We start from the raw sequence: 25,080 nt of genomic DNA, 5'->3' as shown, positions 1-25,080 counted from the left end.
ATCCCCTTCTTCTCCTGCCTTCAATCTTTCCCAGCATCAGGGTCTTTTCAAATGAGTCAGTTCTTCGCATCAGGTGGCCAAAGTATTGGACTTTCAGCTTCAGCCTCAGTCCTTCCAATGAATATTCAGGACTGATTTCCTTTAGGATGGACTGGTTGGATCTCCTTGCAGTCCAAGGGACTCTCAAGAGTCTTCTCCAACACCACAGTTCAAAAGCATCAGTTCTTCAGCACTCAGCTTTCTTTATGGTCCAACTCTCACATCCATACATAACTACTGGAAAAACCATATCTTTGACTAGACGAATGTTTGTTGACAAAGTAATGTCTCTGCTTTTTAATACGCTGTCTAAGTTGGTCGTAGCTTTTCTTCCAAGGAGCAAGCATCTTTTAATTTCATGGCTGCAGTCACCATCTGCAGTGATTTTGGAGCCCAAGAAAATAAAGTCTGTCACTGTTTCCATTGTTTCCCCATCTATTTGCCATGAAGTGATGGGACCAGATGCCAGAAGAGAAGACCAACCTAGACAGCATATTAAAAAGCAGAGAGATTACTTTGCTAACAGTGGTCCATCTAGTCAAAACTATCATTTTTCCAGTAGTCGTGTATGGATGTGAGAGTTGGACCATAAAGAACTCGGAGCACCGAAGAATTGATGCTTTTAAACTGTGGTGGTGGAATAATTCCTGAGAGTCCCTTGGACCGCAAGGAGATCAAACCAGTAAATCCTAAAGGAAATCAGTCCTGAGTATTCATTGGAGGGACTGATGCTGACGCTGAAGCTCCAATACATTGGCCACCTGATGCAAAGAACTGACTCACTGGAAAAGACCCTGATGCTGGGAAAGATTGAAGGCAGGAGAAGAAGGGGACCACAGAGGATGAGATGGATGGATGGCATCACTGACTCAATGAACATGAGTTTGAGCAAGCTCCAGGAGTTGGTGATGGACAGGGAAGCCTGGCATGCTGCAGTCCATGAGGTTGCAAAGAGTCTGACACGACTGAGTGACTGAACTAAGCTGAGGAGCCTGGTGGGCTATAGCCCATGAGGTGGCAAAGAATCCCACACAACTTTAGCGAGTAAACAACAACAATAATAACAAAAAATATATATACTTATTAAAAATCTATATTCATTTCCCAGTCAACTATTTGCTTGTTAGTTTCTAAAAGGGACAAAGGTTATTTTTGCTGCTTTACTTCCAATAGCCCAAATATTTTTTGATCATACATATCTTAAGAGTTCCCAGTTGTATTGAGTTAATCAAGTACCTAATTATAAAATATTAACAGATGATTGGTTGTATATTTATATTATTATCTACCTGAATAGATGGCTATTCAAATACAAATTTTAAAAATTTACTCAATCTGTAATAATTTTCCTTTACCATTTTGTCCCAGTATTTGCTGTACATTCTGAGCTTCAAAATCTATGTCATGTTTCTATCCCCTATTATTTTTTTCTACAATGTAACTCCTTCCCTACTGTGACCTATTTAATGAATATTTATGCTCTTTATATCAGTAACAATAAGCATTAAAATTAACATCTGTGACTTGATAAGGACTAAATAAGTGCTAACAGTCATTATTTAATCCTCACCACACTCCTGTGAGGTTGCTATTATGCTTCCCTTTTGCAGAAAGGAAACTGAGGCTTTGAGTAATGGGAATCATATAATTTGCCCAACCTCCCTTACTATTAACTGATGGCAAAGTCAGTGCCATTCAAATGCTGGTGATTTGGTTTTTTTGTCCATGTTTATTTCTTCATTTTATGTGCTTTAAAATTCTTCACATTTCCTAGCACCTTGATGACAGCATTTTAACCTAATCTGTTACTACTTGAACTACCCATTATGAGGCCAATTTATGTCAATTGACAATCATTTAGAGCCAATATGATTTATAATTATACTTTTTGAAATCTCTTTTCTCCTAAAATGTTTTTCTGATTATTTTCAAATTACAGAAGTAGTACATATGACAGTATCAAGCTACATAGCTTTCCCATGCCTTTATGCCCACTTGCTGAGGGAAAGGTAACAGTTGACTATGATTTCTTCAAACCATTCCTGTTTATAAAAATATACATACTTCTATATGAACAGATATCTTTTTCCGCTGTTTAAAATTTTCACAAAAGTGAGACCTTAGTATACTGGTTTCTTTAGTGATAGATCATAGACCTCTTTCTGGGCTAATTTGTATAACTCAAACTCATTCTTTTAATAGCTGCATTATATTTTACATCAATCTAATATAATTAATTCAGCCATTTTCTGTTTGATAGACAGGTTGCTTTCCATTTCTTACTCTTACAAATAATGCTTTAATAAACATCCTTGAACAATTGTACATTCAAGCTTGTTTTTTCTCTAAAATAAACTTGTAAAGGTAGGGCTGAAGGATCAAAGAGTAGACACATGTTATGTTCATAAATGACACCAGATTATATGCCAGAATGTCATAGAATCAAATGCAAATAGCAGTGTGGGAGCATGTCCCTTCCTCATACTGTCAGTGGTATTGCTTTAACAATATGTGTACTTTTTTCAATTTGGCAGGTTTTAGGTATATTTAGTTTCCCTGAGTACTTGGAAACTTAAAAATCTTTTATTTATTGACCCTTTTTACTTCTTTGAATTGTCTGCTCTTTCTCTTTACCTGATTTTCTGTTGGACTCTTTATCTTTTTTCTTATCAGTTTATGGGAGACTGTTTTAATACAATTTTGCACATCTTTTCTCTTATTTTCTTATTATTTGTTTACTAATCAGGCTTTTGCATTGTTTCACTTCATGCAGAATGGCAGAGATTAAGTAATCAGATTCTTTGAAATTATGGGTTGCCAGCTTAAGGTGTCCATGCAGGTTCTCTTACCATGAGTCCTTGTGCCATTTATTAGTGGTGTTGAAGAAGGACATGTAATTCATATGTTTCTATATGATGTTTCATATAATAAATTATAAAAATATACTATTACATGTAATAGAATGTGGTAAGCTAATATAAGTGTAAAATGTGAATACTTTTTTTTAAGTCTTGAATTCATTTTAGAAAGCATTATTAAAATTATTGCTGTGATCACTATTTTTGCTGTTTTGTTTAAGTAAAATTATATTTTATGGCATTCATCAAGTCATCCTATTAAATTTAGTATATTTATTATTTTATCTACCTACCCCTTATTTCTGTCACAGTGTACTTTTTCAACATAAGAAAAACTTTCAAACATATAGAAAAGTTGAAACAGTTGTTCAGTTAACATTCATATGCCCACCATCAGTTTCTCCAGTTAACCTTTTACTCTCTTTGCTGTGTCTTTTATCTCTTTTTTAATCCATCAATTCATTTTAGTTTTTGATGCATTTCAAAGTAATTTGCAGACATAAGTACACCTCCTAAACACTTCAATGAATGAACATCATTATCTAGAGTTCAGTATTTGTTTAGGATTCTAAACAAGAAATTTAGAATGTTTAGATTTTAAATTCCTTGCCATTTTCACTTAAGTGATGGAATCCACTTGTCTCTTTCTATAATAAAGCCTATGCAATTTTGATTAAGATTGCATTGAATCTACAAATCAATTGGGAAGAATATCAGTTATTAACAATATTGAACTTTCCATTCCATGAACAAATGACATGAATCCATAAACAAATTTCTCCATTGACTTAGATTTTCTTCAGTTTCTCTCAGTAACGTTTTATAGTTTTTATTGCCACATTGAGCTTTTAATGGATTTTAAAACTATAATTCTCTCCTTTTTCCTGATAGGCTCTGGATCAGTATCACTATATGAAGTCGAAAGATGTCAACAACTATCAGCTACAAGTAAGACCATTTTCATCTTTGAAATTGAGACACAATAATGAGCATAATGAAGTCTGTCTTTATATTTATCAAGGAACTCATCATTGGGCTTCCCTTGTGGCTCAGCTGGTAAAGAATCTGCCTGCAGTGCGGGAGACCTGGGTTTGATACCTGGGTTGGGAAGATTCCCTAGAACAAGGGAATGGCTACCCACTCCAGTACTCTGGACTGGAGAATTCCATGGACTGTATAGACCATGGGGTCACAAAGAGTCGGACACGACTGAGCGACTTTCACTTATCACTATCTAATATTGAGAGCACATATCCATGAGAACAAAAACATACCCATATTTATCTTTTATTCCTCTACCTCATCTTAACTGGCATAAAATGGAACCCAGAAAGATATATGTTTTTAACTTGACTGTGTATTTTTAAATCATTTATCTATAAAATTTATAAGGCATATTTATAAGAATAAGCCCCATTGCATAGCAGAGAGTATAAAATATCCTATATAGTATTAGTTTTAATTAATCGACACTATGTATTTAGTGGTATACCCAAAAAGAGCTCCTTAAAATATTCCCGCAAATTTTAATGTTAGCAATGATAATCAATTCATCAGATACCCATCTTCTGTTACTTCAGCTAAGGTGAAATAGAACAATTAAGAAAATATTTCCATGCACAATGTATTAAATAAAATTCTGTAATATACTATTATAAAAACATGAGTTTTTCATAACTGGAGAAAGGATGTATAAATATGAAGTGGCAGGGAGCTAGAAGAAAGAAGCTTATGGTATTGTATTAGAATTGGAGATGTCAGTATGCACTCATGGTGTTAGAAACAGATAAAGAAATAGATATATATGTGTGTTTGTATATATGTATTCACTCATCTATATATTCATACCCATGCAGGCTCATATGTGTAAGTATAGGTGTAAACATGCATGCATATGTGCCCCAGCTTTGTTCATAAAAGGGAATGGAAACAATGACACCCAGTAGCAATGAGCACACCTAGTGTTCAGATCTTAGTTTATAAATAATATCTTCAGTCAAGGCTTCTTGGAGAAATAGCGTATTCCAGAATTGGGAAGGAGAATTGTAAGATGATTCTGGAACATCTTATTGTGCCATAAAGTAGAGAAGTCCCCAGGTTAATGGTGGCAGGTGTCAAATCTGGTACCATTTAAGTGTCAACATTAAAATTACTAGTGATGGGATAGAACTGCTTGAGTAAAGTAGGAATCTATTAGTCCATATGGAGAGTAAATAAAGAAGAAAACAAATAAATGAGGTTGAATAGAAAACTTATTTCAAATAGAATGGCAGCTGATAAATGTAAAAGAAATAATCAAGTTATGAAAAAAAAATCACCATTTTTAATCATGATAGTGATAATTTATTAAGTTGCCAATCATTGGTGGATCCTAAGCTAGCAGGATTCTAAACGTTTGATGAAATTGGGATATATTTTATCAAATGCTTCCTTATTAATTATGGAGGGGGAAATAATAAGGTTACAGTGGAGAAACCTACTGAACACCATCTTAATGAACTGAGCAAGGTTCACATCCCCAGGAATGAAAACACTGATACCATGTGCCTCTTCATATGCTCTAGAGGGCCACAGTATCACTTATATGGTAATATTCCTACCAAAAATGCATGATTGATATCTGATCATGATAAAAACCAGACACACCCAAATAAATGGCCTCAAATTCTCAGTATATCAACGTCTTGAAAGACGAAGAAAAGCTTAGGAACTGTTCTACACTGAAAGACTCCAAAGAAATGGAAAAAATAAATGCAATGCGTTGTTCAGGGTTGGATCCTGGACCTGAAAATAAAATGCTAAATAGGAGCATTATGGGCTAGCTGGAGAAATTTGAACGTCTGTTGATTCAGTGATAATCATTGGTAAGTGTTTTGATGTTGAAAATTGCATTGTAATATGTTAATGAAATTTTTTGTTCTTGTAAAATACACACTGAAGTAGTTAGGGGTAAAGGGGTTAAGTCGCTTCAGTCTTATCCGACTCTGTGTGACCCCATAGATGGCAGCCCACCAGGCTTCCCCGTCCCTGGGATTCTCCAGGCAAGAATACTGAAGTGGGTTGCCATTTCCTTCTCCAATGCACGAAAGTGAAAAGTGAAAGTGAAGTCCCTCAGTTGTGTCCGACTCTTCACGACCCCGTGGACTGCAGCCTACCAGGCTCCTTCGTCCATGGGATTTTCCAGGCAAGAGTACTGGAGTGGGGTGCCATTGCCTTCTCCGAAAGGGGTATAATGTTTGGAAATTACTATCAAATGATTCATATATATATATATATAAATATGTGAATATATGTATATGTGGATCATGTATCTGTAAGATTTATATATTTATATGGAGAGACAGAGAAGATGGCAGAGATGATGTGGCAAAATGTTACCAAGGTTGACAGTTAATACAACTTAGTTAGATTTGATTGTATATTTTTTTCTTGGAGATTCTTGTCATGAATATATTAATATCCTTATAGATTTATCTATCTTAATCCAAAAATTCTTCGTAGTACTTACAGATCATCAATATTTGAAGAAAACCCCACTGTGTGCTATTTTGAAACAAAACGCTCCTCAACAATATCGTATCCGAGCAAAACTGAGATCATATAAGCCCAGAAGACTCTTTCAGTCTGTCAAACTTTATTGTCCCAAGTGTCATTTACTGTAAGTATTTTCTGTAATAAAACCAAATTTTTCATTTCATAAAATTTGTGTATATATATTTTCTTATGTGTAAGTTTAAGTCCTGGAAGTGACTCAGTTATGGTTTAAATCTACTGTATTTTGAAAGAATGGTAATCTTTTTAAGAGAAAACACTAATTCCTTAAATCCTTTTGATATTTCTCCATAATAGTAAAAAAAAGTAGGTGCTATTTTTAGATCTGAAATTCAATTTAGTAGCACTGATACATGCAAACAAGTAACAGACTATGAAAATACTTGGGCAGACTTTCTCATTTGTAACAAAAAAATCTGGAAAGTAAACCATTATTAACTAAAATTCTTAAATAGATAAGATTTCTGGTTAGTTGAAATTCCTAATTGTTAAGAGAAAGGCTTGTTGAAAATATTCCTGTCCTGCTTAATAACTAAAATACAGTGAACATAATTTAAACTTTTGTTAGTAATTGAGGATTTCTCAGTTTCTCAAAATCTTTATTCTAAGCATCAATTTTTATATAAATGAGTAAATAAATATATAGGACATTAGAATATATATATACTTACTATTGGCTCAAGACATATTCTGAAAATTATTTTTAATTCCTCTTTCTCTATTTATGCAATTTGACTATCTTCCCTCTATGTATGTAACAAATACATGTATATACATTGTCATTCGGACATGTTGTTTGTGTGTGTGCTCTGTACATTAAGGTACATATGGTTTCCCCTCGGAAATGTAAGTATTGTACTGTTCGTGGAGATTTTTAATCATCAGATCTCCTGTAAAACAAGGGATTGTTTTCTATCTATTTGGGCTTGAAATAATAGTTAGAATATAAGTACAGATTTTAGATCTTTAAGTATTATCAAATTATAGTTGGTAAAATTCTTTCAAATTATATAACTTTATCAAACAAAGCCACCCTGTATGATCCTTTTTTAAACAAATGAGGAAAACATTTCAGAAAGGTTAAGAGGTTTGAGGCTTTCCTGGTGGTCCAGTGGTTAAGAATATGCCTTGAGATGGAAGGGACACTGGTTTGATCCCTGGCCCGGGAGGTAGCCACATGCCTCAGGGCAGCTTGGCCTGTGTACCACAACTACTGAGCCTATACTCTGGAGCCCACAAGCCCCAACTAGTGAGCCCTGTACAACTGAGTACTGTACAACTACTGAAGCCTATGCACCTTAGAGCCTGTGTTCCTCAACAAGAGAAGCCACCTCAGCGAGAAGCCCATAGTGACGTGAAAGTTGCCCAGTTGTGTCTGACTCTTTGCAACCCTGTGGACTATATAGTCCATGGAATTCTGCAGGCCAGAATACTGGAGTGGGTAGCTGTTCCCTTCTCCAGGGGATCTTCCTAACTCAGGGATCAAACCCAGGTCTCCCACATTGCAGGCAGATTCTCTACCAGGTGAGCCATGAGGAAATCTCCTGAGAAGCCCATGCACTCCAATAAAGAACAGCCCCCGCTTGCCACAACTAGAGAAAGCCCATGTGCAGCAACAAAGACCAACCGTAGCCGTAAAATTAGATAAAGATTAAAAACAGCACAAAAAAGCAGAACATTTAGTAAGGTTAAGAGATTTTACCTAAATTACACACTTGATTGGTGACAGACCAGGAAAGGAAATAGACCTTTTGATTCCAGATTATGCAATTTCTACTGTATCATATTTGGCCATATGATTTTTAAAAATTATATTCTAGATTAAAAGAAATCAAAATAAATACTGGTCTATAAAATAGGTACCCTGTGAAAGTGAAATTACTTAAATGGTAAGTGAATATTTAGCTGAAGTGAAGATGGGGCTCCTACTGGGAGGTTTAGCATTCCTTACAGAGGAGAACAGTTTGGTGAAGTAATAATTATACATAATCTTGGTATCACAGAGCCAGGCAAGGAAATTGGTGGTTGTTAATGTAATTATGATATGGATCTAATTAGCCATGAAATGTCGTCAAATATCTTTCTATTGAATGAGTCCTTTAATCTGCAGAGTGAATTATCTCAATATTTTAAAATAAGTAGATGGTTCATAAGCATATAAACATTCTTTTAATTGGATACTTTGTTAAATTTGACTCTCTAAGCTTATACCAGTTGTTTTTGTGTTATTCCATTGTTGATGATTTTAGGCAAGAAGTGCCACATGAGGTTGATTTGGATAAGATTTTGCAAGAGGGTGCAAGCAAAACCCCAGATACCAAGCTACAAAATACATCCTTATATAATTCGAAGGTCTGGACCACTAAAGATCAAGGAGAACGAAAAGTAGCTATTCATTTTGTGAAAAATAATGGTATTCTTCCACTTTCAAATGACTGTCTAATTTTGATAGAAGGTATGATGTTTTTACTGTTTTATTAACATACAGCTTTTTCTTATGCCTTTCTCTGATTAATTATTGTTAAGTTTATTTTAGGGACAATCTTGAACATATAAAGTCAAAATATTGTTTCTTTAAATTTCAAATAACATATGTAACAATTAGATTCAAATATATACATATACATATTTAAGTGAGTGACATTTTGAAATTATACATTAAACTCAAGTGTTTGCATTTGTTCATCTTGTTGGAGTCCTACATGCAATCTTAATGAGATCCAGTGTGATTTTTGAGCTGAATAATAATCAAGAAGCTGTTTGTTATATATAGTTGCTGTTGACTTGGCCTCTGGATGTCACTCTTGTTTCATAAAAAATACAATGAAAGTCATCTATTGACAGCTAAATCAAGGAAGAAACCCTTAAGTAAAGATAACTTGACATACAGTATTTTAAAACAATGAAGCTTTAAGTCAAATTTAGTTTTGCATTTCTTTTATACTTTTGTCTTATTTTTATCTAATATTTATATAACAATCCATGATAAAAGAAGACCACCTCCAATTTGCAATAGAGAAAACTTTAGTTTCATTTTGTATATGAACTGATCTTTATTACAATGGATTATGATCATTTTTATTACTGACATTTTTCTGTTTATAAAAGTAATTCATAATCTTTTAAAAAATGATTATGTATATATGTGAATACATATGTATATAAACATTGGTGGTGTTTTCATGAACATTTCTTGTTTTAATATAGCATACAGGAAACTATTCTAATTAATTTCTGTATCTCAACTGATTTAATAATCACAATAATCTTGTGAAGTTGGTACTATTATAAGCTATTTTATACATGAGAAAACAACCACAGAGAGATAAATGTCTTTCCCAGTATAGATAGTGACTAGTGAAACTGAGTTGCTTCCTGTTTTTTGACATAGTAACTGTGATAAACTTTATCTCCCCTTGGATAAAGTGTAATTATGGGGGCACAAAGAATTATGTAAATGTTACCCAGTTACTCTCTAGGAAAGTTATTGTAGTGTGCATATGCTTTAGTAGCATATGAAATTATCTATTCCCCTACCCTCATCATCATGATAATATACTAGAGCTTTAAAAAACTTGACCACTTTGATGAGTGAAATGTGACAACTTGCTCCATTAACAGTATTTTTACCTGTACCAGGAGATAGACATAGAAACAGAAAGACATACACACACAAATGGAGTAAGACTATTTATATGCCCTAAAAATAAAATAAAGCCATGATCCTATCAGACTATATTAGAACTGTCCTTGTAGAGCCAACTAAGAGGATGTCAGATACACCTTCGGGTCCTTCTGTGCTTTGCTGCCTCCCACAGAATTCTGTGCTTAGCCAAGTTGGCCTTGAGCGTCCAAAGGAAGCTTAACAAAGACGTCCCCATAGCTCCTGCTTCTATCTTTAATGACCAGTTATCCCTCAAACTTTCAATCTCATCTCCAACCTCAATTCCCATCCCACCCTCTAGGTGTACTGGACTGGTGATACATCCTAAACCTAGTGTATTTCTCTGTACCTCTTTGCCATTCCATTGCCGCTTTCCTGGGAAATTCTGCTCTAATACTTCTTCAGAAGTAAATGCAGCAATTATTCTTATTCAGCAATTCACATATAATATTTAATGAACACCTGCGTGGATCAGGCATTTTCCTGATTCATCAGGCAGATTTGAGTGGTTCTTATTACATACCATATGAACTTCTAGTAGGGCATTTTTCTTCTTATATTTGTGCTTTATCTGTCTGTTTATAGATTTGTTGTCTTTATTAGAATGTAAAAATTCCCTGAGGTCAGAATACATGTAATTTTAATCTATGTACCTTCAACACCTAGAGTAGTAAACCTGATGTGTAACTGGCTTTGTTTGCAACCCTATGGACTGTATCCAGCAGGCTATTTTTATTTTATCATGTTTCTGAGTATTATAACTCCAGGCCTAGGCTAGGATCTAACTGTAGTTAGATCCCGCTATTACAGAGCTGAGAAAAGAGGTATGGGAGCCGGGCAAGTTAAAAAGCCATAAAGCTTGCTGTTCTCACCAAGATTTATCCACTATTTTTTTTTCTTCAGTTTTTTTTTTTTAATAAATTTATTTATTTTAGTTGGGGGCTAATTACTTTACAATATTGTAGTAGTTTTTGCCATACATTGACATGAATCAGCCATGGGTTTACACGTGTTCCCCATCCTGAACCCCCCTCCCACCTCCCTCCCCATCCCATCCCTCTGGGTCATCCCATTGCCCCAGCCCTGAGCATTTGTCTCATGCATCGAACCTGGAATGGTGTTCTGTTTCACATATGATAATATACATGTTTCAATGCTATTCTCTCAGAACGTCCCACCTTCACCTTCTCCCCTCAGAGTCCATAAGACTGTTCTATGCATCTGTGTCTCTTATTCTGTCTCGCATATAGGGTTATCGTTACCATCTTTCAAATTCCATATATATGCATTAATATACTGTATTGGTGTTTTTCTTTCTGGCTTACTTCACTCTGTATAATGGGCTCCAGTTTCATCCATCTCAATAGAACTGATTCAAATGTATTCTTTTTAATGGCTGAGTAATATTCCATATGTACCCCAATGTTCATCGCAGCACTGTTTACAATAGCCAGGACATGGAAGCAACCTATATGTCCATCAGCAGACGAATGGATAAGGAAGCTGTGGTACATATACACAATGCAATATTATCCACTATTTTTGAATGAACACTCCTTGAATTGTTGCAAACCTTTGGTTAATTTCTGTGCTTAGTCACTCAGTCGTGTCCAACTCTTTGCGACCCCATGGACTGTAGCCCGCCAGGCTCCTCTGTGGTTGGAATTCTTCAGGCAAGAATACTGGAGTGGATTGCCATGCACTCCTCCTGGATATCTTCCCAACCCAGGGATCGAACCCAGGTCTCCCACATTGCAGGCAGTTTCTTTACCGTAATTTCTAGAGTTCTAAAAAAATTGAATTTGATAATTTTTGCCAAAGTTCTTTTTGCTATTATAGAGACGTGTATTTTTGAATGTTCTTACTCCACTATGCCAGAAATGCTTCCCCCTCACAATTGAATTTCAGCATTATAAATTTTACACAAATTTTAGGAAATACACAGAACTATTTTTATAAATCATGTTCTCTTTCCTTGGAGAGGAAGAATTATCAGTCTAAGTAAAAGTGTATCAGAAAAGGTACTGGTAGGTTTGAGTAATCAGAGATAAGGCTGCCTTCTAATAATGGTATGCCATTGAACATTCTATTTCTTCTCAGCCAACCTGATGGTTTTAGTGCCCTTCCTGTCATAACATTTGGGTGTGATGCTTTTTCATAGAAAAAATGAATAAACACTATACAGGAATTTTGATTTCTTGAACTGTTCACATCTATATTTAAATTAAATGTTAAACTGAAAAGAACCGTGAACCGTGAACTTCCAGATGTTCAAGCTGGTTTTAGAAAAGGCAGAGGAACCAGAGATCAAGTTGCCAACATCCACTGGATCATCAGAAAAGCAAGAGAATTCCAGAAAACATCTATTTCTGCTTTATTGACTATGCCAAAGCCATTGACTGTGAGGATCACAGTAAACTGGAAAATTGTGAAAGAGATGGGAATACCAGACCACCTGACCTGCCTTCTAAAGGAGATCAGTCCTGGGTGTTCATTGGAAGGACTGATGTTGAAGCTGAAACTCCAATACTTTGGCCACCTGATGCGAAGAGCTGACTCACTGGAAAAGACCCTGATGCTGGGAAAGATTGAGGACAGGAGGAGAAGGATGGATGGCATCACCGACTCAATGGACATGGGTTTGGGTGGACTCCGGGGGTTGGTGATGGACAGGGAGGCCTGGCATGCTGCAATCCATGGGGTCGTAAAGAGTCAGACACAACTGAGCGACTGAACTAAAAACTGAAAAGATTCATTTCAAACTCAAGACTAAGTTTGCCTAGACATTAGTAATATACAGCAAGCTTAATAATGGGAATCCCATCATTTTTTCATTCTCAACTTTATTCTTTTTAGGTCATTCGAACCAAAGTGTTCCAGGCATAAAGAGCAATTTGTGTAAATTTTAAAAGATGATGGTTCATATTTCACAAAACTTTTACTTTGCTCAAATCTCAGCATTTTTGCTCAGTGGTTTCTTTAATCAATGAATAGGATCCTGAGTTTACAAATTGCTATTTTTTAACAATAAATGTGTAAGTGTGTTAAATTCATGGCATTTGTTGTGTTTTTCTGTCCATCCTTTTAGTCTTTTACTGCCCCTAAGGTGTTGCACAATAAATACCCCAGTTTGTCTACTTTATATTTGTATATTTGAAGGGTTTTATTTGTTCCCTTTTAATAGGAGGTACACTCAGTGAAATCTGCAAACTCGCAGACAAGTTTCATAGTGTAATTCCTGTAAGATCTGGCCACGAAGACCTGGAAGTCCTTGACCTTTCAGCTCCATTTCTTATACAAGGAAAAATACATCACTATGGGTATGTTTTCAATAATGGGAATTTTCCATTTTATTTATTTGTTTGTTTATTATTTTATCCCACTTGTTACTGTATTCAGTGGATAGTGATTTGAGTACCAGTTTATAGGTGATAGATTTTTTTGGTATATGTCTCTTTGAATAGCATGTATATTGAGTGTCTGTACTCTGCTAGGTTTAAGGCTGCCCTAAAGGCTAATATTCATTTGCTTTCTTTCATAAAAATTTAGATACTTGTTACAGAGAAGGTTCAGAGCTGCATCCTAGTAAAAGTTAGGTAATTGAATTCCAGAATTTCTGTGCTACAGAGTTATAAATGAGTTGCCAGTGAGAAAGTAAAAAATATCAAAATACATTAGGAGCTACTTACTAGGTTTGGAAAGAGGCAGTGTAGATAGCATCTGTGTTTCCACTTGATCAAACAGTCAAAGGGTTCTGCTTTGTGAAGCCTTGGGTTATAGAATATTTGCTGCTTTATTGGAAAATACCAGATTGTTTTTCCAATGATTATGGTCCAGTCGTGCATGTGTGCATGCTAAGTTGCTTCAGTCATGTCTGACCATTTGTGACCCTTAGGACTATAGCCCTCCAGATTCCTCTGTCTATGGAATTCTCCAGGCAAGAATACTGGAGTGGATTGCCATATGGTTGAATCAGCAACGTGTAAAAATTTGTTTACCTCGGATTCTCTTTGACACTTAGCTCTTGGTATTAGTCTGACTTGTGATTTTGTTAGACTAATGAGCATCAAATAGTATCTATGTTGTTTTCGTGAGTTTAAACATCTCTCATGTTTATTGGCTATTTAGGTTTTCTCTTCTGTAACTTCCATATACACAGTTTTCACTTGTTTTTCCTATTGAATTATTGGTCCCTGTTTTGGTTCTTGTGTGTGTTTGTGCCATGTGCTTAGTCACTGAATTGTGTTTGAGTCTGTAACCCCCATGGACTGTAGCCCACCAGGGTCCTCTGTCCATGGGATTCTCCAGGCAAGAATACTGGAGTGGGTTGCCATGCCCTCCTCCAAGGGATCTTCCCAATCCAGGGATCAAACCCATGTCTCCCTCATTGTAGGCGGATTCTGTACTGTCTGAGCCACCAGGGAAGTCCTGTGTGTGTGTAGCCAACTGTAATAATTCTACAAAGAGATGTACAAAGAATTTTTTTAAGCTTTTGTATGCAGTTACATGCATCTCATCAAACTTCTAGTCTGTCCTATACTTTTTTAACTCTATGGTTCCTTTTATTTTATAGATTTTTCCAATATTAATATAGTCATATTTACCAAAATGTTTGACAAGACCTTAAAGTTTTTATAAAACTTTACTTAGATTTCTGGATATGATACTTTTTTAATAGAACTGAAACTACTGCTTCAGTTTTTTAGCAGTTGCACATCTTTTAAGAATTTGTTTGTCCTTGAATCTATTTTAGTAATAAAAGTTTTCTAGAATAGTATTTCATTTGTTTTTCAGGTTTAAATTTATTGACATAAGATTATTCATAGTGCTTAAATCTTCTTTTTATCTCTTCTTGAATACACCTCATATTATTTGCACCTTTTTAACCCTTGGACTTTTTTGCCAAAGCAGCTAGCTTTTGTTTTTGTTGATGGTCTGTATTTTGTTTATTATTGTTCTCTATTTTTTTCCTTTACTTTCTGTAGGTTTCCTTAGTACTCCATTTTTGTAATGTTTTAAACTGAATCTTTGCCTCACTTAATTCGTTGTTTTTTAATATATGTTTAAATATTTATACTGAAGTCTATAATTTTCCCCTGAGAAAACAGCCATAGCTTTAACCGAAGCTTTGTCATTTCTAAATGTTTCACAATTTCCATTATGATTTCTTTAGCCCATGAATTATTTCAATGTGTATTTTAAATTTTTCACACACTCATTTTAGGTGCTACATTCTTGTTTCTATTTTAGTTAATTACTTTTTAACCAAATAGCTTGATGCATTTCATAAAGATTCATCTTTGCTTTATCAAGGAATATGTTTGTTCATAATTTGTACATACTACATAGATTTTTAAAAGAATGTGTATTTTCTAACAGTTGTGTTTAATGTTTAGCAGTGTTTAGTTATGTCCATTAGACAAGCTTATTAATTGTATCCAAACCTTCTTTCCTTTGTGATTTTATCTATATAGTCCCTTCTTAGAGGCTATGGCTAATGTCCTCTGTGATTGTGGGTTTGTGAAGTTTTATTCTGTCAATGTGTGCTTTGTATGTTTTGAGTCTTTTTTGCTTGTTCATTCAGGTTCAGCATTTCACCTTCTTGGTGAATTAAGTGTAGTGTGTATCCTTATGTAATAACTTCATCTATAATCAATGATTTTTTGCTGTAAGGTTTATTTTTTTCCATATTCTTATAACTGTATCAGCTTTTTTGGTTGGTAATTGCATGGTGTACCTTATTCTCATCCCATTGCTTTTATATTTCTTTGTTATATTTTAGTAGGTCTCATAAATAAATACCAGTAGATTGTAGTTGTTTTTTGTAGATGATTTTAAAATAAGTCAATTGCTGAAACATCTAGGTTTTATTTCTACACTATATTTCATGTTGTTTTACACTTGGTGGTGGTGGTAGTTGTTTAGTCGCTAAGTCGTGTCCAACTCTTGCAACCCCATGGACTGTAGCCCGCCAGCCTCCTCTGTCCACGAGATTCTCCAGGCAAGAATACTGGAGTGGGTTGCCATTTCCTTCTCCACGCTTACTATAGTATTGTTGTTTCCCTTCTCACCCTTTTTTGTTATTACTTTATTTTTTTTCTCCAGTCATCTATTGGATCAATTTATAAAAATGTTCTTATTTTTCTCCTTTTTCCTTTTCATTACTTTGGAAGTAATGAATTCTCTAATTTATGCTTATTACTCTTTAATTTTTAATTTGTATACTTACTTTATCAGTGTCTAAAGTGTAATATCACAGCCATTTTTAAAGGAACTAATACTCCTCATCCAGTTACCTTTTTCTGTTAGAGAAGAAGCTTCAGTGTATTTGAAGAGTAGAAGGAGATAATATTTAATATAGTTACCCTCTGTTCCTCCCCAGATTGCAAATGAAAAGGATTCTGCATGAACCTTTTGAATGTTAATTTTTATCCAAGTGTATTTTCTTATCAACATCTCCTAAACATTAATATATATAATAAAAAGTAAATTACTTGTATTTAAAATGTTTATATGTAAGTTTATATATAAGTAAAGCAAAATATCTATACTAGATAATGTACAATTTTAGTATATTGTGTGATTTTAGATTGATTTATATTACAAAGAATAAGTATAGTATTGTGCATGCATGCTCAGTTGCTCAGTCTTGTCCAACTCTGTGACTCCATGGACTGTGGCCCACCAGACTCCTCTGTCCATTGAATTATCCTGGCAAGAATACTGGAGTGGGTTAGCATTTCCTCCAGAAGATCTTCCTAGCCCAGGGATTGAACCCACATCTCCTGCATTGACAGGCAAATTCTTTACCACTCTGCCACCTGGGAAACCTCTAACTATAGCATTAGGCATCATAAACTATGATTCTCTAAATATGTCCTAGTACTAACTTCTTTAGTTAGAGTAACTTCCTCCTGTTAGCTATATTTATAAATTTAAGGTCTTGGGTATTACATATTGTTCTCAGAGCCATAAATCAAAGGAGTCTTTAGAGGTTTTCCCTTTAGACTTTGTCACTTTAACAAATAAGGAAATTAGCCAAATTAATTAACAGCCTGCACCTGGAACCTTTCTCATTGTCAGCTTAGCAATGTATATTCTGATTGTACTATCTTTTTTGATTGCTTCTATTGTAAGAAGTTTATTTTTTAATAATTCTGTTTGTAATATGCACATTAAAATACAGAAATTGCAGTGCTCTTTTGTTTAATAATATACTTTTTAAATTGTGCATGCTTGAACAACAAAGATTTATAATAATTAAATGAGTTATAATAACTACTTATAATAAATTATTTTTTCTTTTATTAATTTCAGATGTAAACACTGCTCTACTTTGAGACCAGTAAAAAATCTAAATTCCCTGGTTAATAAAACATCATGGACTCCTTCTTCTGTGGCAGAAGGTTAGCTAAATTTCTATGTCCTGTAATTGTAACTGTCTTTGTATAGGATAATTTCACTGATAATATTTCAGTATTTGTGGATATTTTAAAAGCAGAGCAAAGGCTATGCTAAAGTTTAGTTTTTCTTAAGCAGAACCATTCACAGTCATCATAATAAAAATTTAAATATTTAAAAAACCTGAAAATGTACTTTTGAGAATCTGTCAGTATTTTTCAGTTACTGCCTTTTAATTTTCAATAATTTAGTATTAATCATAAATACAACTTGTGAAAAATGTCTCCAGTTTATGGTATCTTGGGTTTGAAAAGAATTTTAGAGCTAGCTATTACAACTTTTTACCCAATACAAGTCTTTAGCTGGAATAATAAGTCTTTTTATATCACATCATTAACTGTGGTCATCCAGCCTTGGCTTAAAACTCTCAGCGACTGGGGACCCATTTACATTGCTAAGTCACTTCAGTTGTGTCCGACTCTATGTGACCCCACGGACGGCAGCCCACCAGGCTCCTCTGTCCACGGGATTTACATTGTAAGGTAACAAATCTCTTAGTCTGTAGATGCAGTACTTAACAGTGGGGCAAAATCTGCTTGTCTGCAATTTCAACATGGGCCACGTTCTGTCTACTGTTAATAGAATTAGAGTCCATGTGTTCCCTCTTCTGTAAAATCAGTAGACTCTGCATTTGAAGGTAATCTGTCAAGAATTCATGAAGTCCTTATTTCTCCAAGCAGGTGCTCACACTTCCTATGGTACTTTCCCATGTTTCTTGCTGCTTTATTTCTCTTCAATAAGCATTCGTTCTACCCATGTTCTTCTAAAGTTTGGTATTCAAAGCTAGAAATAGGGCTGCAGATGTTGGCCTATTCGGAATATGGAAAAAACCTTTATTTCCTAAAATTGGACAGTGCTTCTCCTTGCCTGAAAATTTTATTGTGTAGATACTTGTTTGTTTTCTTGGTTTTGTTTTCTTTCTCTTTTAATCTAGCTATATGATACTACTAATTCATATTTTGTTTGTGGTCCAGTTAAAATCCAGGTTAACTTTTGCATGAGTTTCTTGCTGTGTACTTCAAGCTTGGTCTCGTCATCCTGTACTTAATGTAGTTCTTTGTTTGCTTATTGGTCCCTTAGTGTAGGTTTTATGTTCATCCTTCCTGGTTTTAGCCCACAGTCTATTGAGGACTTTTAAATCTTAAAAATCAATTCCTCTGTATTAACGATTTCTCTCATGTCTGTGTGCCCTAACTTATTTTTCCTGCTTGCCCCCTTTATTAGTGAAATTTGAAGATGAATTCCACAGATGGAAGATAATATTCCATTATATAAGCATTTTGAATGTCTTTCATTTAAAGACACAAAGTAAGATGTTCATTTTAACCTATACATTTTCAAATGATTTAGTAACACTTTAATTTCTTCCTTTTTCTTCATCTTAACCAAATTATGAAATCTCAGATTCTGGCATCATTCAACCAGATGCTATCTTTTAAAAAATAAGTGATCTCTGTGCTTAAAATCCAAAGGATAGAGACAGGTTACAAAATCCTATCTATTGAACTGTATGCTGTTTTTTTTAAGAACATTCTGGCATTTAAATTTTTTCTATCATAAGCTAACATGCAGTGAATTGCCTTTCTTGAATTCATTTTTATATTTTCTATGAAGATCGACTCATTTTAAAGATAGTGCTATATCAATATTTAGTTTTTTAAAAAGATACTGGGACTTCTCTGGTGGTCCAGTGGTTAAGAATCCACCTGCCAATACAAGGACATGGGTGCCATCCCTTGTCTGGGAAGATGCCACGTGCCTCAGAGCAGCTAAGCCCTTGTGCCCCAGCTGCTGAGCCCACACTCTAGAGCCTGTGCTCCGCAACAAGAGAAGCCACCACAGTGAGAAGCCCCTGCGCTGCGATGGAGGGTGTCCCACGCTTGCCACTCACAACTATAAAAAGCTCTCACGCAGCAAGGAAGACCCAGTGCAGCCAAAACATAAATTTTTGAAAATAAAATTAACAGAAAAAGATACCGTTGCTTTTGAGTCATTGTCTCTGTACAGGTGTCGTGTAATATTCCAAAATTACCCTTCTGAAATGAGATATTAGTATTAGGGAACAAAAAGGAGTGCTTTTTTGTGTGTGTGTGATCTCTTGAATTATTTTAGTAAACAAGATTAACAGGAAGATAGTATCACAAAACAACTTTTTTCTTTACTTTTGTTAAAAGGCGTAGTGGGACTTCTTGGTGATCCAGTGGTTGTGAGACTCCGTGCTTTCACTGGACGGAGCACAGTGTAGCCAAAGGAAAAAGAAATAGGAGATTCATAGGGTTTCAACCTTTTTCCTTCATTAGCACTGGGCATTGTTCGCCTCCAACAAGTGTTTGTGATGACATTTACTCTTGACGATGGAACGGGAGTATTGGAAGCTTACCTAATGGATTCTGTAAGTAACAGAGGTAGTGAAGATATTTCTAACTATTAGAAGATATTTCTAAAATAGTGCTTTTTTGAATTCTAATATATATTTATTCATGCCTACCTTATTACTGAGAACATTTAAGGCAACTCAGAAGAATAGATAGAACACAAGCACATAAATCTTAAATTATGTATGTAGTTACTCTCTTTTGATTTGACACTATAATCTTAATATGTGAATAGTGAGAAATTGAAGAATAAGAACTTAAGGAAAGACTCCTTCTCTATACCATGCAGAAGTTCTACTCCAAGAACAGAAGGCAGAGGTGTGGCCATACCCTCAGGCATTATCTATTAGCATTTCACTGGGCTTTTTAAGTCTCCAACATTTCATATTAGAAAGAATGAAATTACTTTGATGGGGAGATCCTTTGTATTTTGTGAAGCTTGGTAGCTATCCGCAAGACCATCTTCATTTCTAACAATTTCAAGTTGAGGGGTTCCCGAGACCAAAACCCTTACCTCTGACACCAGTCGAAAGTACAGAGGTCTCCACAACCACTCTTAGTTTTGATAATTTACTAGAAAGACTCACAGAACTTACTGAGTGCCATTATGCTCACTGTTAACAATTTATTATGGCTAAAGGGTATAGGTTAAAATCATCAAGGAAAGAGGTGCATAAATCTGAATCCAGGAAAGTTTCAAACATGGAGCTTCCATTTGTTCTCTTCCTGAGGAGTCCTGGACAGTGTTACTTTCCTGGTAATGATGTGTAACAATACACGTGAGGTGTTGCCAACCAGGGAAGCCCAAAGGAGCTGTAGTATCCAGTTTTTATTGGAGCTTCATCAGGTAGTCATTATTGGCTGCCCGTGTGACTTAACTCAGTCTTCAGCCCCTCCAGTGGTCAAGTTAAAACCACATGCTCCAAACTCTCCACACTAAGTCACAATGTTAGAGTGACCCAAGTTCCCCAGGCATATGCAGACACGCCTGTGAGGCATGATGTTCCAAGATTTTAGAGATTACCTCTCAGAAACTGAGGGCAAAGACCAGTGAGGTTAAATTTTTTACTACATACATTGAGGAAAAAACTAGGATAAAGATGAGGACAGCTTTTCTTCTGCCTAAGCAGTTTATCCATTTATTAAATATTTAATGAGCACCTGCTCTATGCCAAGTATATTCTTTGTGATAGGAATATGGCAATGAGTGAAGCAAGCAAACTCCTTTCCCTCCTGGATCTTACAAATAGTAGAGGAGAAAAAAGTTAAATAAATATATAGTATATATTATACTCTTTTAAACTTGGCACTTAGACATTGGAGGTGCTTAGTCTATGTGCTGTCAAAGAGAATAGTAAACTTCACTGTGTTCTGCTCATTACTTTTATCATTGTCAAAACAATTTAACTTGATTTTATATGTATCTCAAAGCTGTCTTTAGATTAAAGTAAGGAATTATATTTTAGAGTTTAGCACTCTAGTTTATGAATTGTACAGTATAAATAGGGTGAAATAGTATAGGTGATTTTAATTAGGTAATATTCAAATAGTTTCACATTGATTATAATTTCTAAAGAGATGAATATCATTTCCTTGTTTCTTCATGTTTTTCTTAAGGAAAATTTCTTCCAGATTCCGGCATCAGAAGTCTTAAACAGTAATAATCTTCAGCACAGTATGGAAATGATCATGGATATGTTTTGTCCTCCAGGAGCAAAAATTGGTAGGCAGTAATATTTGTTAATGCCATTCATTCTTTTTCTTGAAATAATACTTAGCTTATGGCCAATCTGTGGACTTTTAGAGGTAAAAAAGTTTTGAAATCTGAATCCAAATAAATTTATAAAGTAGTGATTGATGATACTGTATGGTCTACATACTGATGAAGACTGTGGCAAGGATAAGACAGGTATGAATCATAATTCCTGAAATGAAAAAAAGATTTCTTAAATATTTTGAAATGTATCAGGGGAGGCAGTTTTGATTGCAAACACATTTGATAAGCAGCTTGTGCATACAAACAGTTGAAATTAAGCCAACAGGGATGAAATTTTGACAAACATTTCCTATGAAAAACTCACTTAGCCAGTTCACTGATGAGTTGTTTATTCAATATTAACTAATTTCACATATTATAAGTTTTTATTTTACTACATATTTTGTTAGCTTTTGTTGTTTTCTGTGTAATATTTGATTCACCAGCCAGTCTTCAAGTCAGATTGCATTGATTACACCTACTTCCTTTTGTGGCCGTTATTTCTCTTTGCCTTAAATGTGCAGATCTAAATCATTTTAAGGCAATTTGACTTCTTCTAACAATTTTTCATCAGTAACAGATTTCACCAGCAGCAAATTTAGCTGTTGTCAGTTTAACTTTTATAGTTTGTCTTAAATCAGGTTTTATTTTCCCCTGGTCAGTCTTTGCATTTTATAACAATTCTGAAGAGAGAGTTTTTGTACATCCATAACTAAGTCTAACTTACATACTTTTATTTGATGTCAGTTTTCATTTTTATTGCCTGTTTGGATTCTTTTGGATAGATATTTGAAAATAAAACAGTCATATCAAAAAGCATAGACTTGATAGGCTTTTTATACATACTTCCAGATGGCTTTTCAAGAGCATTTTCCCTATTCATGGTTCTACCGACAGTGTGGGAGAAGTCTGTCTTGCTTGACCCTTGCCAATAGTTAGGACTATATCAAGTGTCTTTCAAATTCAAACTTGAAGAAATAGTACCAGACTGTCCTAGAAGCTATATATAGATTCACTGTGGTCATGACCAAAGCTTGAAATGGCACCTGTGGCTGCCATATTGCCTGGACAGAGTACCTGATACCTGACAGGGCTTTCAGCTAGACAGATGTAAAGGTGAGCTGGTTTTCTTCACAGTCAACCAAGAAAAACAAAACAGGGGAGATCAGTAAGCACTCAGCAGAAAAAAAAGAAAGAAAAGTCCCCACCAGGAACTTCCCTGGTGGTCCAGTGGTTGAGAATCTGCCTTCCAATGCAGGAGACACGCGTTCAATCCCTGGCTCAGGAAGATCCCACATGCCACGAGGCAGCTAAGCCTGTGTGCTGTAACTGCTGAGCCTGCACTTTAGAGCTCCTGTGGCTCAACTGCTGAAGCCGGCGTGCTCTAGAGCCTGTGCTCTGCAACAAGAGAAGCCACCGTAATGAGAAGCCCATGCACTGCAAAGAAGAGTAGCTTCTGCTCGCTGTAACTAGAGAAGAAAGCCCAAGTAGCAGCAAAGACCCAGCACAGCCAAAAAATTTTTTAAAAAGTTGGGAATGATTTAGATTACTACCTATGATATCAAATATTTTGAAAGCCCTACATTGTTACTTTTTCTTGTTATTGGGGAAAAATTCAAATTAGTCAGAATTGCTGCAAAACAGTAACATGAAGCTACTGTGTATTTGAAAGAACAGATGATGTTAAATTTGCTGAGTGTATTTATTTCCTTCTCAAGCTAAATTAAATATGTTAATTTTATTAGTTAGGTGTTATGCTTAGATACATATTTCAGAGTTATTTGTTTAGTTTTAATGATTCAATATCACTTCTTCTTTTGATTTGTAGATGTGTATCCGTGGCTGGAATTCTTCATCAGGTCATATAATGTCACAAATGGAAAGGAGCAGCAGATATGCTATCAGATTTTTGATACTACAATTGCAGATGATGTTATCTAATTTTGACATTCACCTTAGAGCATATGAAATATTGTAACTTTAGAAAACATCACCATTTTCTATGAGATTGCTATAAAACACATGTAACATCTAATTCTGTAGATTATTGTCCATTTTAGCCAGTTTTTTTTTTTTGACCAATAGGCATTGTGTTATCTTAATGCTCTTTTGTAAGTTCAAAATGTTCCTGTTGCTCAGAATCTCCAATATGATAGCTGTGAGGGGTGTAGAAGAGAGACATCAAATAAATAAGGACTATGTTTTCACTTACTCTTGACTCTTCTTCTTTCAGAGAAGCTATTTTGCTACCCTGCCCTAACAGTTGGAGTAGGAAATGGCAACCCACTCCAGTATTTTTGCCTGAAAAATTCCATGGACAAAGGAGCTTGGCAGACTGTAGTCCATAGGGTCACACAAAGAGTTGGACCCAACTGAGCTACTGAGCACAAGCACCCTAAAAATCCTCCCCCTGTTGGTTTTTCCATGTGTCAGCCACGGATTTCTCTGCCATCCACCATCCCTGGTTGAACTGGTTTTTCTGAAGAAAAAGCATCAGCATTATATCAACCATGTGGATGATTTTAGCAAGCCTGTGGACTTAGGAAATGTCCTCACCTTAAACCTTCAACTTTTACTGAATGCAAGGATTTGATTTGTTTCATTATCGTACAAAGGTATCTGCTTAAACAAGTACTCCTTGAAGAAGTGCTTGTCTGCGTGAGCTACATTGTGCTTGAAAGAGTGATTTGCTTTAAGTGAAAGTAGTGGAATTGCTTTCCTCGGGTACTGATTTTAACCCATTAAGGATAACTCCATTTTTTCAGACTCATGTGCTTTGATTGCTTGTTTCTCTACATGATACTAGAAGTTATTCCATTCCTCCTCAATCTAATCAAGTGGTCACTTTGCAGTGTTCGTGGCTTACTTGTATTAACCTTTTTGTAAGGATCTTATGTAAAATATACTTCTATTTCAGGTTGAACATTGAGAGAGAAATTAACTCAGTATGATAGTCTGCTTTTTACCTGATGATATTTGTCAAATTTAAAATCATGAGTATTCAGTTTTATACAAATACTTGTATATATTTGTATATGTTTAAAAATTTTTGTATGTTATTTGTTGACAACTGAGAGATACAGATCTGCCTAGTTCAGTATTAATAAAGAATAAATAAATAATAGTTTCAACTGTTTTTATTTATTTGTCCTATGTTGAGCTGAGGCATGATCGGAAGTGAAGAATCAAAGTAGATATATCAGTATAACAGATATTTAGACTGTCCATGCACCAGGTACCATACTAAATAAGTACTTAACTTGTATTTTGGACTTCTCTGGTTGCTCAGATGGTAAAGAATCTGCCTGCAATGCAGAAGATCCGGGTTTGATCCCTGGGTCAGGCAGATCTGGAGAAGGGAATGGCTACCCACTT

General features: G+C 35.1%; 1 protein-coding gene across 1 annotated transcript in view; it reads left to right on the top strand.

The window, feature by feature from the left end:
• The window catches only part of POT1 (protection of telomeres 1), a 90,788-nt gene extending 65,961 nt beyond the window's left edge, over window positions 1-24,827 (top strand). Inside the window, 8 exon segments of the mRNA XM_081531190.1 lie at window positions 3,789-3,845; window positions 6,399-6,555; window positions 8,699-8,904; window positions 13,298-13,433; window positions 17,431-17,519; window positions 19,875-19,966; window positions 21,567-21,672; window positions 23,534-24,827. Of these exon segments, the coding sequence (XP_081387316.1) occupies window positions 3,789-3,845; window positions 6,399-6,555; window positions 8,699-8,904; window positions 13,298-13,433; window positions 17,431-17,519; window positions 19,875-19,966; window positions 21,567-21,672; window positions 23,534-23,646 (956 nt within the window). The 3' untranslated portion in view covers window positions 23,647-24,827.
• The last annotated feature ends 253 nt before the right edge of the window (window positions 24,828-25,080 follow it).

This window comes from Giraffa tippelskirchi, chromosome 10 (assembly GCF_054371585.1).
Source record: "Giraffa tippelskirchi isolate mGirTip1 chromosome 10, T2T-mGirTip1v1.2.pri, whole genome shotgun sequence".
Classification (NCBI taxonomy): domain Eukaryota; kingdom Metazoa; phylum Chordata; class Mammalia; order Artiodactyla; family Giraffidae; genus Giraffa; species Giraffa tippelskirchi.
The sequence above is the reverse complement of the archived record's forward strand: the minus strand, read 5'-3'. Positions and strand labels throughout refer to the sequence as shown.